The sequence below is a fragment of the Hylobates moloch genome, unplaced genomic scaffold (assembly GCF_009828535.3).
Source record: "Hylobates moloch isolate HMO894 unplaced genomic scaffold, HMol_V3 SCAFFOLD_10, whole genome shotgun sequence".
Taxonomy (NCBI): Eukaryota; Metazoa; Chordata; class Mammalia; order Primates; family Hylobatidae; genus Hylobates; species Hylobates moloch.
Window position 1 is genome coordinate 9,020,692 of NW_026652285.1, and position 14,709 is coordinate 9,035,400.

The 14,709-nt window shown below is 44.9% G+C and overlaps 1 protein-coding gene across 3 annotated transcripts in view; it reads left to right on the top strand.

The window, feature by feature from the left end:
* The window catches only part of RHOT1 (ras homolog family member T1), a 112,067-nt gene extending 98,212 nt beyond the window's left edge, over window positions 1–13,855 (top strand). For all 3 annotated transcript variants that reach the window (XM_032162923.2, XM_032162926.2, XM_032162928.2), the window contains one exon: window positions 13,574–13,855. In XM_032162923.2, coding sequence (XP_032018814.1) covers window positions 13,574–13,616 — 43 coding nt within the window. In that variant the 3' untranslated portion in view covers window positions 13,617–13,855. The remainder of the gene's footprint in view (window positions 1–13,573) is intronic.
* Window positions 13,856–14,709: the final 854 nt, after the last annotated feature.

The following is a 14,709-nucleotide window of genomic DNA, read 5'->3' on the forward strand; positions in this document are numbered from 1 at the left end:
CATCCTCCCTCCCTCCCTTCCTTATCCACGTGTGCTCCTTCATTTGTTGAGGGTCTCCCTCTGCTTCAATGTAGACTCTGTAAGAGTAGGGCTTTGGGCCGGGCGCAGTGGCTCACGCCTGTAATCCCAGCACTTTGGGAGGCTGAGGTGGATGGATCACCTAAGGTCAGGAATTCGAGACCAGCCTGACCAACATGGAGAAACCCTGTCTCTAATAAAAATACAAAATTAGCCAGGCGTGGTGGTGCATGCCTGTAATCCCAGCTACTCAGGAGGCTGAGGCAGGAGAATTGCTTGAACCTGGAGGCAGAGGTTGCGGTGAGCCAAGATCGTGCCAGTGCACTCCAGCCTGGGCATAAAAGAGCAAAACTCCGTCTCAAAAAAAAAAAAAAAAAAAAAAAAAAGAGTAGGTCTTTGACTGTCTTAATCACCACTTTATATTCAGGGCCTAGAACAATACTTGGTAGATAGTTGATGCTCAGTAAATATGTTTTGAATCAATGAGTAAATGGACAAATAAATGAACTTTAAGCCATTTGCCTTAAAACTCTATGAAAGTCAGTGCAGCTTATTGGACTGAGTGAGGAAATAAAGCTAAAGGACAACCAAAATATTTCCTACAGAGCTGGCTCCAACAACTGAGCTGTGGGGAAGGGCATCCACAAAATCAATGACAGAATGTCAGGGACTCGCACAATTCAGAACCAGGGGTCACAGGCCTCAGACTTGGGGTCTGAGCCTTTCTTCAAGTCGTCTGGTCAACTAGGCCTCTTGGCCGGGGCTCAGTGATCTCTCTTCTACTGCTACACTTAGTTTATCACGAGGGATTCTGTTCTGCTTGGTCATTCTTTCCTTCAAAAACATGTACTTGGAGCCTCCTTTGTATAAAGTGCTGGGCTGTATGTTGTGAGAAATAGAGATGAAATAGTTATGGGGGAGGTGCCTGATTCAAAGATCTTCCAATACAATAGGGAGAGGTAATATGTAAATAAGTATCTACTATAGGTAGAAAAATAAGAACTATAAGAGATAAAATCAAGTGCAGGCCAGGCGCAGTGGCTCACGCCTGTAATCCCAGCACCTTGGGAGGCCGAGGCAGGTGGATCACCTGAGGTCTGGAGTTAAAGACCAGCCTGGCCAACATGGTGAAACCCCATCTCTACAAAAATACAAAAATTAGCCGGGCATGATGGCAGATGCCTGTAATCCCAGCTACTCGGGAGGCTGAGGCAGGAGAATCGCTTGAACCTGGGAGGTGGAGGTTGCAGTGAGTCAAGATCGTGCCATTGCACTATAGCCTGGGCGAAAGAGCGAGACTCCATCTCAAAAAAAAAAAAAAAAAATCAAGTGCAATGGGAATTCGAGCAGAGGGGAGATTTCCTCCTGTTGAGGAGCTCCCAGAAAGCTTTTATGGAGGAGGTAGTGTTCACCTTGCACCATAACAATTCATACATAAAGAATATTTAGTTGGTTTCATTTGGCCTGAAAGAATTCAGGTGCCTGTGTGCCTCACACTTCTGGGGCTAAAGATCAGTAATCACTTCACTGGATAAATTTCCTCCAGTTTGGTATGTAAAAATTGAGACACATACTTTCTACAAAAACTGTCAAGTAGAGCTGAATTCGAAAAAATATGCTGTGTAATAATGTGCTTGGAACAGAATAGTTGTTCATTTCAAGCAACATGAACGCTGTGCTCACCTGTTATGTATAAGTGGCAGCTGAAACATGTACCAGATTATAACTCTGCCACTAGCCAGGTGCAGCTGTAGCATCTTACATTGTCATCAGGATTCTTCCACATTTTAGGATCCACATTTTGGGAGTGAGAGTTACTGTTTGCCAAAAATGACCTCCCAAGCCCAAATGAAGAGGCCCTACCAGCACAGCAGTCAGCAAGAAAGAATTGGGAGATGCCTGTCACCTGCAGAGAGAGCCTTCCTTATGTGGTCAGGACCATGGAAAGCCCAAAGCCAAAGGACCTGGGAAGTCAGCCAAGGACGCTTGCCTGGGTGTCTCCTGGCTGGTTTCTCTGTGCTGTGGAGCCACCTATGTTTAGAACCTCTTGCCGCGCTCCCTCTGCTGAGCTTATATTTATGCTAGATCAAATGTTTAAACTGCTTTTCTCTTTGTGGATCACAAATTTTAGAACAGAAAATGTGGGTTCCGGAGGGTGGGAGAGACAGGGACAACCATATGTATTGCTTTAGTAGATGCTTCAGAGAAAGAAGACACTTAGTTCTCTAGTTGTTCACCCAACCCAATACGGTTTCTGCTCCTTAAGCTACATTCCTATAAAGATTAGCTTTCAGCTGCTACCACCAAGAAACAGTTCAAGTGCTGCTTATGTTGTATTTTAGCTAACGATCTCAAGAACAGAAAAGAAATCCCTAGATGCTGACATTCCAAGCAAACTTAGGTCAGGGGTGGAGGCGGGGAATTGACAGATAAAGATTTCGGTGAACAGGCAGTTCTCACCTTAGGTGAGTTCACAGTGTGCAGGGGTGCTTGGTGGGATGGTACCCATTTCTTTCATCTTTGAGATATTTAAGGGGTGCTTACAATAAGGGGATACCCAATCTGCCTATCTTGACACATTCAACATGAGTTCTTAAATTCCCAGCTAATGGGTTGGATTCCCATTCATTTTATAGGCAGGATGGCTCTATTTGGATGACCCTTCTCAAAAAGTAAAAACAACCAATGCAAATAAATCCTTCTGAGAGAGAGTATGAGGCTATGGCAGACAAGGTGAAATGCCTGTCACAGGAGATAAATTATTTTGCTCATTAATGAGTCATCTGTCCTTTGATTTCTCAAAGTCCTGGAGAAACAGGAGCTCAGCTGACAATGACCTGAGGGGACCCCTACAGTGCTTCAAGCAGTGGATGGAGGAGGAGGAGCCTTCCTGGTTAAGAAATTATCCCTGAGCCCTTGTAGAGGACAGTCCAGCATAGGAAATTCTGGAACTACAAGATGAAAATGTGTGCCAGCATGCTTCTACTTTCAGGGTACAGTCTGAGGCCCTAGGGAGGAGCAGTTCCTCAAGTGCTTTGACCTCTTGCCAGGACAAAGATGGAGAAGTATTTAGAAGCATCTGGATTTGTTAGCTCTTCAGTTTTCCTCCTCCACTCCCCACCCTGCACACAGAGCCTCAGAAGGAGAGACCAGCTTCACCCCCTTACCAGCAATTACTGAAGAATCAGCCCCCACCCACCGCAGGATCACTGATCTCCCTCCTATATGGGAACCCTGAACCTTGGAGGAAAAACTGCTGACCTACAAACTCCCCACGTTCACCTAGAATGCAGCCAGAGCAGAGAAAAACTGCTGACCTACAAACTCCCCACATTCACCCAGAATGCAGCCAGAGCAGAGTTTCGAGTGAGATAATCAGTCCTTCAGGGGGATCTGTTTTTCCAGCTTTCATTTTTCTCCTCTTGTTTCCTTTATCTCTAGAATTCTAAGAGCTGTACTGTTCATTGTTTCTACCCATCATTATTAAGGGAGAGATATGGAAACATTCCCATGGTAACAGTTTCATCTCAAAATATCTGAATGCTATTAGCTGCCTTTCCACTCCAGGGAAAAGATGAGATTTTTTTTAAAAAAAGAAATCTTTATTCTCAGAGTATATAGTTGACAGGTCCTCTGCACACTGCAGGGAGGCCTGCCCAGATCAGCGGAGATGGGAAAGGGCTCAGAAAGCCAAATTTGTTTCTTAGCTGACTTCACTTCCTGAACATTTCAAAAACTTATTATTACATGGTTCTGACACCGACCCAGAGAATTGCTGGTGGAAGTACTGATGAAAACACCAACATCTCTGGGGGAAGTCATCAACTGGGAGCATATGAGATGGGCCAGCACAGACTCGGCTCAAAGACCCACAGACCACACTGTGTTACTGGAGAGCAACAGGTTTGAACAAACCCAGAGGTATGTGCTGGTCGCCATCAGAAAGCTGGGGAGAGAAAATGGGATAGGAAGCATTGTACCTCATATTCATGCACGCTTTATGGCTGGCCAAGGGCTTTTCCTATTGAAATGGGATGATGGAGGAGATAGGACACATTTATCTTAAACATGCCTCTTAATTATCTATTGCTGGCGGGGTGTGGTGGGTCACACCTGGAATCCCAGCACTTTGGGAGGCCAAGGCGGACGGATCGCTTGAGCCCAGGAGTTCGAGACCAGCCTGATGAACATGGTCTCTACCCATCTCTACAAAAAATTTAAAAATTAGCTGGGTGTGGGACTGCACGCCTGTAGTCCCAGCTACTCGGGGCTGAGGTGAGAGGATCTCATAAGCCAAGGAAGCAGAGGTTGCAGTGAGTTGAGATTGTGCCACTGCTCTCTAGCCTGAGTGACACAGCAAGACCCTATCTCAAAAAATATATATATTTTATATATATAATATATATAAAATATATATATAGCTGCATAACAAATTATTCCAAAACTTGGCAGCTTAAAATAAACATGTTATCTCACAGTCTCTGTCGGTCAGGAATTTGGGAGCAATTTAGCTGGGTGATTCTGGCTCCAGGTCACTAATTAGATTGTATTCAGACTGTCCACCAGGGCTGCAGTCACCTGAAGGCTTGACTGGGGCTGGGAGATCCCTTTCCAAGATAGCACATTAGCCATTGGCAGGAGGCCTCAGCTCCTCACCACATGGGCCTCTCTTCACAGGGCTACTTGAATGACATGGCAAGTTGGCTGACCCTGGAGCAAGTGACCCAAAAGATAGAAAACAGGAGGAAGCTGCACTGTCTTGTTTGACCTAGTCTCAGAGGGCACACATCATTGTTTCTGCCATATTCTGTTCTATAGAAGCATGTCACTAAGTCCAGCATACATGTTTGGGGAGGGGAATTGAGCCACTTCTTGAAAGGAGAAGTATCAAGGACTCTGTGAACATGTTTTAGGACCATGATGTCATGACAGTTATGAAAGCGAATGTATCAGTGCTGTATGTACTGATATGAAGCAATCTCCAAGATGTATCTTCAGTGACAACAGCATGATGCAGAACGCTAGGTAAGTCTGGATACTATTTGTGATTTTAAAAAGGGAGGAGGGAGCCAGGTGCGGTGGCTCACGCCTGTAATCCCAGCACTTTGGGAGGCCGAGGCGGGCAGATCACAAGGTCAGGAGATTGAGACCATCCTGACTCACACGGTGAAACTCCGTCTCTACTAAAGAAACACAAAAAATTAGCCAGATGTGGTGGCGGGCACCTGTAGTCCCAGCTACTTGGGAGGCTGAGGCAGGAGAATGGCCTGAACCCGGGAGGTGGAGCTTGCAGTGAGCCAAGATCGCAACACTGCACTCCAGCCTGGGCAGCAGAGTGAGACTCCGTTTCAAAAATTAATTAATTAATTAATTAATAAAAAAAGGAGGAGGGATAAATATGCAATTATGTGTAGACTACCTCTCAGAGGATATACAATAAACTGGCCTCAAGGAGGAGGGCTGGGACAGGTGGGAGAGAGATTTGCTTTCTGTACCTTTTGGATTTTACTTGAGCAAGTATTACTCTTTGATAATAAAATTTAATTTCAAAGATAGATTAAAATAACATAGAAATAAATAACACTGTTGAAAGAACTCAGAATGACCAGTTTGAGATGGCATTTTTTTTTTTTTTTTTTTTGAGTTGGGGTTTCACTCTTGCCCCTCAGCAGGGAGTACAGTGACACGATCATAGTTCACTGCAGCCTCGCCCTCTCCGGCTCAAACACTCCTCCCACCTCAGCCTCCCAAGAAGCTGGGACTACAGGCACATGCCACCACACCTGACGAATTTTAAAAAATTTTTAGAAGAGGTGAGGTCTTGCTAGATTGCCCAGGCTCAAATTCCTGAGCTAAAGCAGTCCTCCTGCCTTGGCCTCCCAAAGTGCTGGGATTACAGGCATAAGCCACTGTGCGCCTGGCTGGAATTCACTTTGTAAAGCTATTGGGGCCAGCAGTGAGCTATGATTGTGCCTGGGTGACAGAGCAAGACCCTGTCTTGAGGAAAAGAAAAGAATAAAGCTATCAGGGTAGATGATTTTAGGAGATTGGTTTGCTTGCTTTCTTGCTTGTTGTCTTGGAAGCAAGTGTACTTTCTTGGCAGGCACGTTTTGAGACAGGAGGCTATAAGCAAGATGTTGAAGGAAAACAGACCAAGCTCTCTGAAGGAGAGCACTTGGAAGAGAATCTCGTCCAGTTCTCATCCCGTGTGTGCCCACCTACCTGGACTTGAACATATCTGCTATATTTTCCCTTCTGTGACTACAGAGACACTGTCCACAGGCAGCTCCTTCCCTTGCACATTAGAGTCTGGCCTCTGTCGTCTGCATCCTCCAACAATTCCCCCTGCCTTTCTTGGATCTTTGATTTGTTTTCCTCTGGATTTATTAACAAACAAACAAACAAACATTACTTCTCCCATCTGAAAAAAAAAATCTCTTCGTCTGCATTTCTCTGTTCCCTTTATAGCTTGCTTGAAAGAGTTTCCTCAGTGTCTCCTATTCTGTCTCTTTTCAGAACCTGAGATATAGCTCACACTCCATAAAATTTGCCTTTTTAGCATGTACAAGTCAGTAGCTTTTAGTATAGTCACAGACTTGTGCAACCATCACCACTATCTCATTTCATCACTCCCGAAAGAAACTCTGTACCCATTAGCAGTCACTCCCCAATCCTTTCTCCGAACCCCTGGTAATCACTAATCTACTTTCTGTCTACGGATTTGCTTCTTCTAAATATTTTATATAAATGGAATCATACAATATGTGGATCTTTGTGACTAGCTCCTTTCAGATTGCATGACGTTTTCAAGGTTCATCCGTACGAACCTTGTATCAGCATGTATCAACATTCCATTCCTTTTCATGGATGAGTAATGTTTCATTGTATGGAAATATCACATTTTGTTTATCATTCATCAATTTATGGATATTTGGGCCAGGCACGGTGGCTCACGCCTGTAATCCCAGCACTTTGGGAGGCCGGGGCAGGCGGATCACTTGTGGCTGGAGTTCGAGACCAGCCTGGCCAACATGGCAAAACCCTGTCTCTACTAAAAATACAAAATTAGCCAGGTGTGGTGGTGCATGCCTGTGATTCTAGCTACTGGGGAAGCTGAGGCATGAGAATCACTTGAACCCAGGAGGTGGAGGTTGCAGTGAGCCGAGATCACCTGGGCAACAGAACAAGACTCTGTCTCAAAAAAAAAAAAAAAATTATGGATATTTTGGGTTGTTTCCACCTTTTCGTTATTATCAATAATGCTGCTACAAACATTCATATACAAGTTTTTGTATGGGCATATGTTTTCAATTTTCTTTTCTTTTTTTATGACAGGGTTTCACTCTGTTGCCCAGGCTACAGTACAGTGGCATGATCTCGGCTCACTGCAACCTCTGCCTCCCAGGCTCACGTGATCCTCCCAGTTCAGCCTCCCCAGTAACTGGGACCACAGGCACAGGCCACCACACCCAGCTTTTTTATTCTTTCTTTCTTTCTTTTTTTTTTTTTTTTTGGAGTTTTGCTCTTGTTACCCAGGCTGGAGTGCAATGGTGCAATCTCGGCTCATGGCAACCTCCACCTCCCAGGTTCAAGTGATTCTCCCAGCAAATGCTGGGATTACAGGCATTTGCCACCATGCCTGGCTAATTTTTTTGTATTTTTAGTAAAGACAGGGTTTCTCCATGTTGGTCAGGCTGGTCTCGAACTCCCGACCTCAGGTGATCGGCCCGCCTCAGCCTCCCAAAGTGTTGGGATTACAGGTGTGAGCCACTGTGCCCGGCTAGTCTTTCTTTCCTGTCCTTTTTTTTTTTTTTGGTGGGAACACAGTCTTGCCATGTTGCCCAGGCTAGTCTCCAACTCCTGGGCTCAAGCGATCCTCCCTCCTTGGTCTTCCAAAGTGCTGGGATGAGGCGTGGGCCACCACAGCAGGCCTAGGATTTTCTATACATAAGATCATGTCATCTGCAATTAGAGATAGTTTTATTCCTTCCTTTCCAAAGTATATGTCTTTTATTTATTTTATTTATATTTCTTTCTTAATTGCCCGGCCTAGACCCCCCATGTCATTTGTTAAGTACAAATGACAAGAGCAGACATCCTTGTTTTGTTCTTGATCTTAGGGGGGAAAACATTCATTCTTTTCAGTAGTAAGTTATGGGTTAGCTGTGGGTTTTCTCTCTCTTTTTTTTTTTTTTTTTTTTTTTTTTGAGATAGGGTCTTGCTCTGTCATCCAGCCTGGAGTGCAGTGGCGTGATCTTGGTTCACTGCAACCTCCTCCTCCTGGGCTCAAGCAAGCCTCCCAGCCCCCAAGTGTCTGGGATCACAGGCACACACCACCACGCCCGGCTAATTCTGTTTGTTTTTTTTGTTTTGTTTTGTTTTTTCCCGGAGATGAAGTCTTGGCTGTGTCGCCCAGGCTAGAGTACAGTGGTGCAATCTCGGCTCACTGCAACCTCCGCCTCCCGGGTTCAAGCAATTCTCTTGTCTCAGCCTCCCAAATAGCTGGGATTACAGGCACGTGCCACCATGCCCAGCTAATTTTTGTATTTTTAGTAGAGACGGGGTTTTGCTATGTTGGCCAGGCTGGTCTCGAACTCCTGACTTCAAGTGATCCGCCCGCCTCAGCCTCCCAAAGTGTTGGGACTATAGGGGCGAGCCACCACACCCGGCCTCCAGCTAATGTTTGTATTTTTTAGTAGGGTTTCGCCATGTTGCCCAGGCTGAGCTGTGGGTCTTTCATAGATGTCTTTTATCAGATTAAACCAATTCTCTTCCTAGTTTGTTGAGTGTTTTTATAATGAAGCAACATTGGATTTTATCAAGTGCTTTTTTTTGTTTGCTGAAATGATCATTTGTTTTTTGTCCTTTATTCCATTCATACAGTGTGTGTATTACATTGATTTTTGTATGATGAACCAATCTTGCATTTCTGGGAAAATCACGTTTGGTCATGGTATATACTCCTTTTTATATATTGTTGGATTCAGTTTGCTAGTATTTTGTTGAGGATGTTTGCATGTATAGCATAAAGTGTATCATTGTATAGTTTTCCTGTGATGTCTGTGTCTAGTTTTGTTATCCAAGTAACACTTTTCTTTTTTTTTTTTTTCTGAGATGGAGTCTCACTCTGTCTCCCAGGATGGAGTGCAGTGGCGTGATCTCGGCTCAGTGCAAGCTCCAACTCCCAGGTTCACACCATTCTTCTGCCTCAGCCTCTCGAGTAACTGGGACTACAGGCACCTGCCACCATGTCCGGCTAATTTTTTGTATTTTTAGTAGAGATGGGGTTTCACTGTGTTAGCCAGGATGGTCTCGATCTCCTAACCTCGTGATCCACCCACCTCGGCCTCCCAAGATGCTGGGATTACAGGCGTGAGCCACCGCGCCGGGCCCCAAGTAATACTTTTCATGGTAATACTGGCCTCACAGAATGAGTTGGGAAGTGTTCTCTCCTTTTCTATTTTTTGGAAGAATTTTTGAAGAGATTGATGTTCCTATTCGGTCTTGAGCCACTCCTCCCAGCTTGTTACCTCCCCTACCATACCAAAACTGCTCTTGTAAAGGTCTCCAATGTCCTCCACATTGCCAAATCCAACGATCAGTTCTCAGCCATCGCCTTACCACTCAGCAAGGGCATCTGATCTCAGCCATCGTCTTACCCTCAACAACAGCATCTGATCTCAGCCATCATCTTACCCTCAACAACAGCATCTGATCTCAGCCATCGTCTTACCCTCAACAACAGCATCTGATCTCAGCCATCATCTTACCCTCAGCAACAGCATCTGATCTCAGCCATCGTCTTACCCTCAACAACAGCATCTGATCTCAGCCATTGTCTTACCCTCAACAACAGCATCTGATCTCAGCCATCATCTTACCACTCAGCAACAGCATCTGATCTCAGCCATCATCTTACCCTCAACAACAGCATCTGATCTCAGCCATTGTCTTACCCTCAGCAACAGCATCTGATCTCAGCCATCATCTTACCCTCAACAACAGCATCTGATCTCAGCCATTGTCTTATCCTCAGCAACAGCATCTGACACATTTCCTTTCTCCTTGGAACACTGTCTGCTTCTGGCCTCCACAATCTTCTGGTTTTCTTTCTGCCTCGCTGGCCACTATTTTCCGGGCTTCTTTGCTGGATTGTCTTCCTCTATCAGATATCTTAATGGTGAAGGGACACAGGGCTGAGTCCTTGACACCTTTTTTCTGCCTTTTCTCAGATTTTTGGTAATTTTATTTCTCTCCTACATTTAAACACCAACTATATGCTGAAGCCTCCAAATTTAGAGCCCAAATATGGTCTCTCTCTTTATCTTTGGATTTATATATCCTCTGCCTATTAGACATCTTACCTTGGATGCTGAATGTATATCTCAAACTTAACATGTCCAAAATTAAACTTTAGATCTATTCCACCAAAATTTGCTGGGCCCACCATCTTCCCCATCATTATTAACTACAACTTTAGCTTTTCAGTTGATCAGTCCAAAAATATCGAAGTCAGCCTTATTGGATACTTTCTTTCCCTCACTCCCTACGGTCATTCTATTAGCAAATCCTGTTGGGCCTACCTTCAAGATAATCAGAGTGGCCACCTCTCACCACCGTCATGATCTAATTATCTCCCCAGTCTTTCTCTAGCTGGGATTGATGGACTAGGCTTCTAATTGGTCTCCCTCCTTCCCCTTTTGCCCACCTTCAGGCTGCTCCTGGGACAGCAACCACCTCAGAGTTCCTATCATAAATAAATGTTGAATTTTGTCAGATGATTTTCTGCATCTATTGAAATTATCGTATGGTTTTCCTTCTTCAGTCTGTTAATATGGTAAATCACATCGTTTTTGGTTTGGTTTTGTTTTAGATGGGATCCCTAAAAAGGGTGCGGTGGCTCACGCCTGTAATCCTAGCACTTTGGGAGGCTGAGGCCAGCTGATCACCTGAGGTCGGGAGTTTGAGACCAGCCTGACTGACATAGAGAAACCCCCGTCTCTACTAAAAATACAAAATTTGCCAGGTTTAGTGGCGCATGTCTGTAATCCCAGCTACTCGGGAGGCTGAGGCAGGAGAATCACTTGAACCTGGGAGGTGGAGGTTGCGATGAGCCTAGATTGCACCATTGTACTCCAGCCTAGCCAATAAGAGTGGAACTCCATCTCAAAAAAAAAAAAGAAGAAGGAAAAAAATTAGCACATTTATAGAGCTGTTTCCAAAGCCCTTTTCACATATCATTTAATTGTCATAACCAAGAGGTGTAGATATTACTATCATGCCCATTATAAGAGAACTAAGACTAAAGGAGTTTAAGGAACCTGTCCCAGACCTAGCTAAGCAGCAGGACTGGGACTTGAACCCATGTCCTCTGTCTGCAGATGCCATGTTCGAGGTTAGTACCCAGTGAGTGAAGACCTTTAGGGACAGGCAGAAGGGCTCCTTTCAGCTTTGATTATGCTTGTGACCATTTCCCAAGGGAAGGAGCAGAGCTTCTGCCATGAACATGATACAAGTAATTCCATGTTTCTTACTTACAGCATCTTAAGAAAACTCCAGCATGGCAGAATGAGCACTCCACCTGCAGATGCCCAGGAGAGCCTGAGACTTATTTTTAGCCAGAATAGGAAAATGCCAAATATCTTCTAAGAGAGTTGGCAGCTGGCGGGCTGCTGATACAGCTGTGTTTATATAAGCTGCTGCAGAGGGGAGAATGATGGTTGCAAAGGAGGCAGGAGGGGCTTAATCCACCTATACACTTGTTGAGGTTTTCCTGGGAAGTTCTGGTCAGGAGTTACTGCTCAGGAGAGAGGGTCATGCAGACAGTCTGGAGATTGCCGAGAGCATATGTGCGACTGGCTTCCTTGAGTCAGAGCATTTGTCAAAGCCGCCCTTAAACCATCTGTCCACTGGTTCTTGGCCTCTTCCCACCCTATTACCCAGGGGTAAATAAAAGAACAGAAGCTCTTTCAAATGGTGCTGTTTTATTTATTTGTTTGAGACAGGGTCTCTGTCGCCCAAGCTGGAGTTCAGAAGCGCCATCACGGCTCACTGCAGCCTCCATCTCCTGGGCTCAAGCAATCTTCCTGCCTCAGCCTCCTGAGTAGCTGGGACTAGAGGCCCACGCCCCCCCCCCCCGCCCCAGCTTTTTAAATTTTTTTGTAGAGGTGAAGTCTCCTTATATTGCCCAAGCTGGTCTCAAACATCCTAAGCTCAGGCGATCCTCCCACCTCTGCCTCTCAAAGTCCTGGGATTATGGGCGTGAGCCACTGCACCTGACCCTCAAGTTTTAAAGCACAGAGGTTCACCCGATTCTCACCATGCTTCTCAGATGTGCTTGGTGAAAGCAATCTATAACACCCCATCCTACAGAAGCTGTCAAATAGTTTTCTCACAGAGGCAGCAAAATAAGCCTTTTAAAGGAGTTACCTATGGGGTCTCAGAGAGAATTAAGGTAAAACTTAAACTTAGTAAGGATTTTTTAAAATATTTTTTAAAACGTCCAAATAAAAACAAAAGTAGAGTAAATAGTATAATGAGCTCTCACGTACATGTACCCACCACTGAACTTCAACACTTACCAGCATGGACAATCTGTTTCATTGTTCCCCCACCCATTTTGGAATTATGCTGAACAAATCCCAGATAGCCCATTATTTCATCTGAAAATACTTCAGTGTGTACCTCCAAAGTATAAAGAATCTTAAAACAAAACAAAACAAAACCACAATACCATCTTCACACTTTAAAAATGAACTATTGGCCAAGCATGTTGGTTCATGCCTGTAATCCCGGCACTTTGGGAGGTCAAGGTGGGCAGATCGCTTAAGCTCAGGAGTTAAAGCTCAGGAGTTGCCTGGGCAACATGGCAAGACCCCATGTCAACAAAGAAATACAGAAATTAGCCGGGCATGGTGGTGTAGGCCTGTAGTGCCAGATACCCAGAAGGCTGAGGTAGGAGGATTGATTGAGCCTGGGATGTCGAGGCTGCAGTGAGACCTGATGGCACCATTGCACTCCAACCTTGGCGACAGAACAAGACCCTGTCTCAAAAAAACCACCATTCCTTAAGATCAAATATACAGTGTATCGCCCCAACTCTTTAAACAAGTTTTTTTTTTCCACTTGATTTTTTTAACTCAGGATCAAATATATATATATATATATATTCCTGATGAAACCAGGTGATTTGTCCTGTAGTTTCTTATGGTATGGATTTTCCTGATCATATCCCTGTGGTGTCATTCAACATACTCTTCTAAATATATTTATTCATTAATGACCAATGTATTTCCTGTGAATTGGATCTAGAGACTTGAACAGATTCAGGTTCAATTCTGTAGCAAAAATACTTAAGGGGTGCTGTATACTTCCATCAGAGGCAGCAAATATCTGGTTTCTTTCTGTGATGCTAGCCTATGATCATCGCCTAGACCCGTAAATTGACTGACAATGACTTTTAAGGAACAAATGTGGCTGCAATGGCTTTCTGAGTAATACGTGCAGAAAAACACGTCCTGTAAAGTGTATTGTTTGTTTGTTTTTTGTTTCCTAGGCATGAAAACAGCCCTGGAAGTCTGCCCTGGCGCCTGCACTGAGACTAATCCAGGTCACTTTAGGGAAACTGCCCAGCTCTGGCACCGCACTGTGTGTCTCAGTCAGCTCTGTGAGGTGCTATGGCCTCACTTTCCCACTAGAGGACACTGTGGCTCCAGGACTTCCTGTGGCTCCCAGCCAGTCTTGCTACTCCAGCACCTCTAAGGAGGCAAAGCCTTTAGTGTGCATTTATTAGGCACTAACTGGATGCTTTCTGTATCAAGGAGAGAAATAAAAGAGGTCAAACACAAGGTCCTGTGGCATTGTTTCCTGATGTAGTTTCTTTCTTTTTTCTTTTTTTTTTTTTTTTTTTTTGAGATGGAGTCTCACTCTTGTCGCCCAGGCAGGAGTGCAGTGGCGCGATCTCGGCTCACAGCAACATCTGCCTCCCGGGTTCAAGCAATTCTCATTACTCAGCCTCCCAAGTGGCTGGGATTACAGGCGCCCGCGACCACACCTGGCTGATAATATTTTTAGTAGAGACAGGGTTTCCCCATGTTGGCCAGGCTGGTCTTGAACTCCTTACCTCAGGTGATCCACCCGCCTCAGCCTCTCAAAGTGCTGGGATTACAGGCGTGACCCACCGTGTCCGGTCGTGTTTCCTGATGTAGTTTCTTTGCATTATTTTATTTTATGTATTTGTTTATTTTTTGAGACAAGGTCTTACTGTATTACCCAGGCTGGAGTGCCGTGGTACAAACACAGCTCACTACAGCCTTGAACTCCTGGGCTCAGAAAATCCTCCCATCTCCACCTTCCGAGTAGCTGGGACTACAGGTGCCTGCCACTGTGCCCAGCTAATTTTTAAATTTTTTATTTGTCAGGATGGAGTATCACTATGTTGCCCAGGCTGGTCTCAAACTCCTGGGCACAAATGATCCTCCCACCTCAGCCTCCCAAAGTGCTGGGATTACAGGCATGTATTTCCCTTTAGAAAACAACAGAGGTGCTTCTCCATCTGCTGGAAACCATTCTAGCCCCTGCTATAGGATGGCTGCCTCCTGCAAATTTGGTTACCTAGTTGATTTTTTTTTTTAGACAGGGTCTCACTCTGTTGCCCAAACCGGAGTACAGTGGTGCAGTCTTGGCTCATTG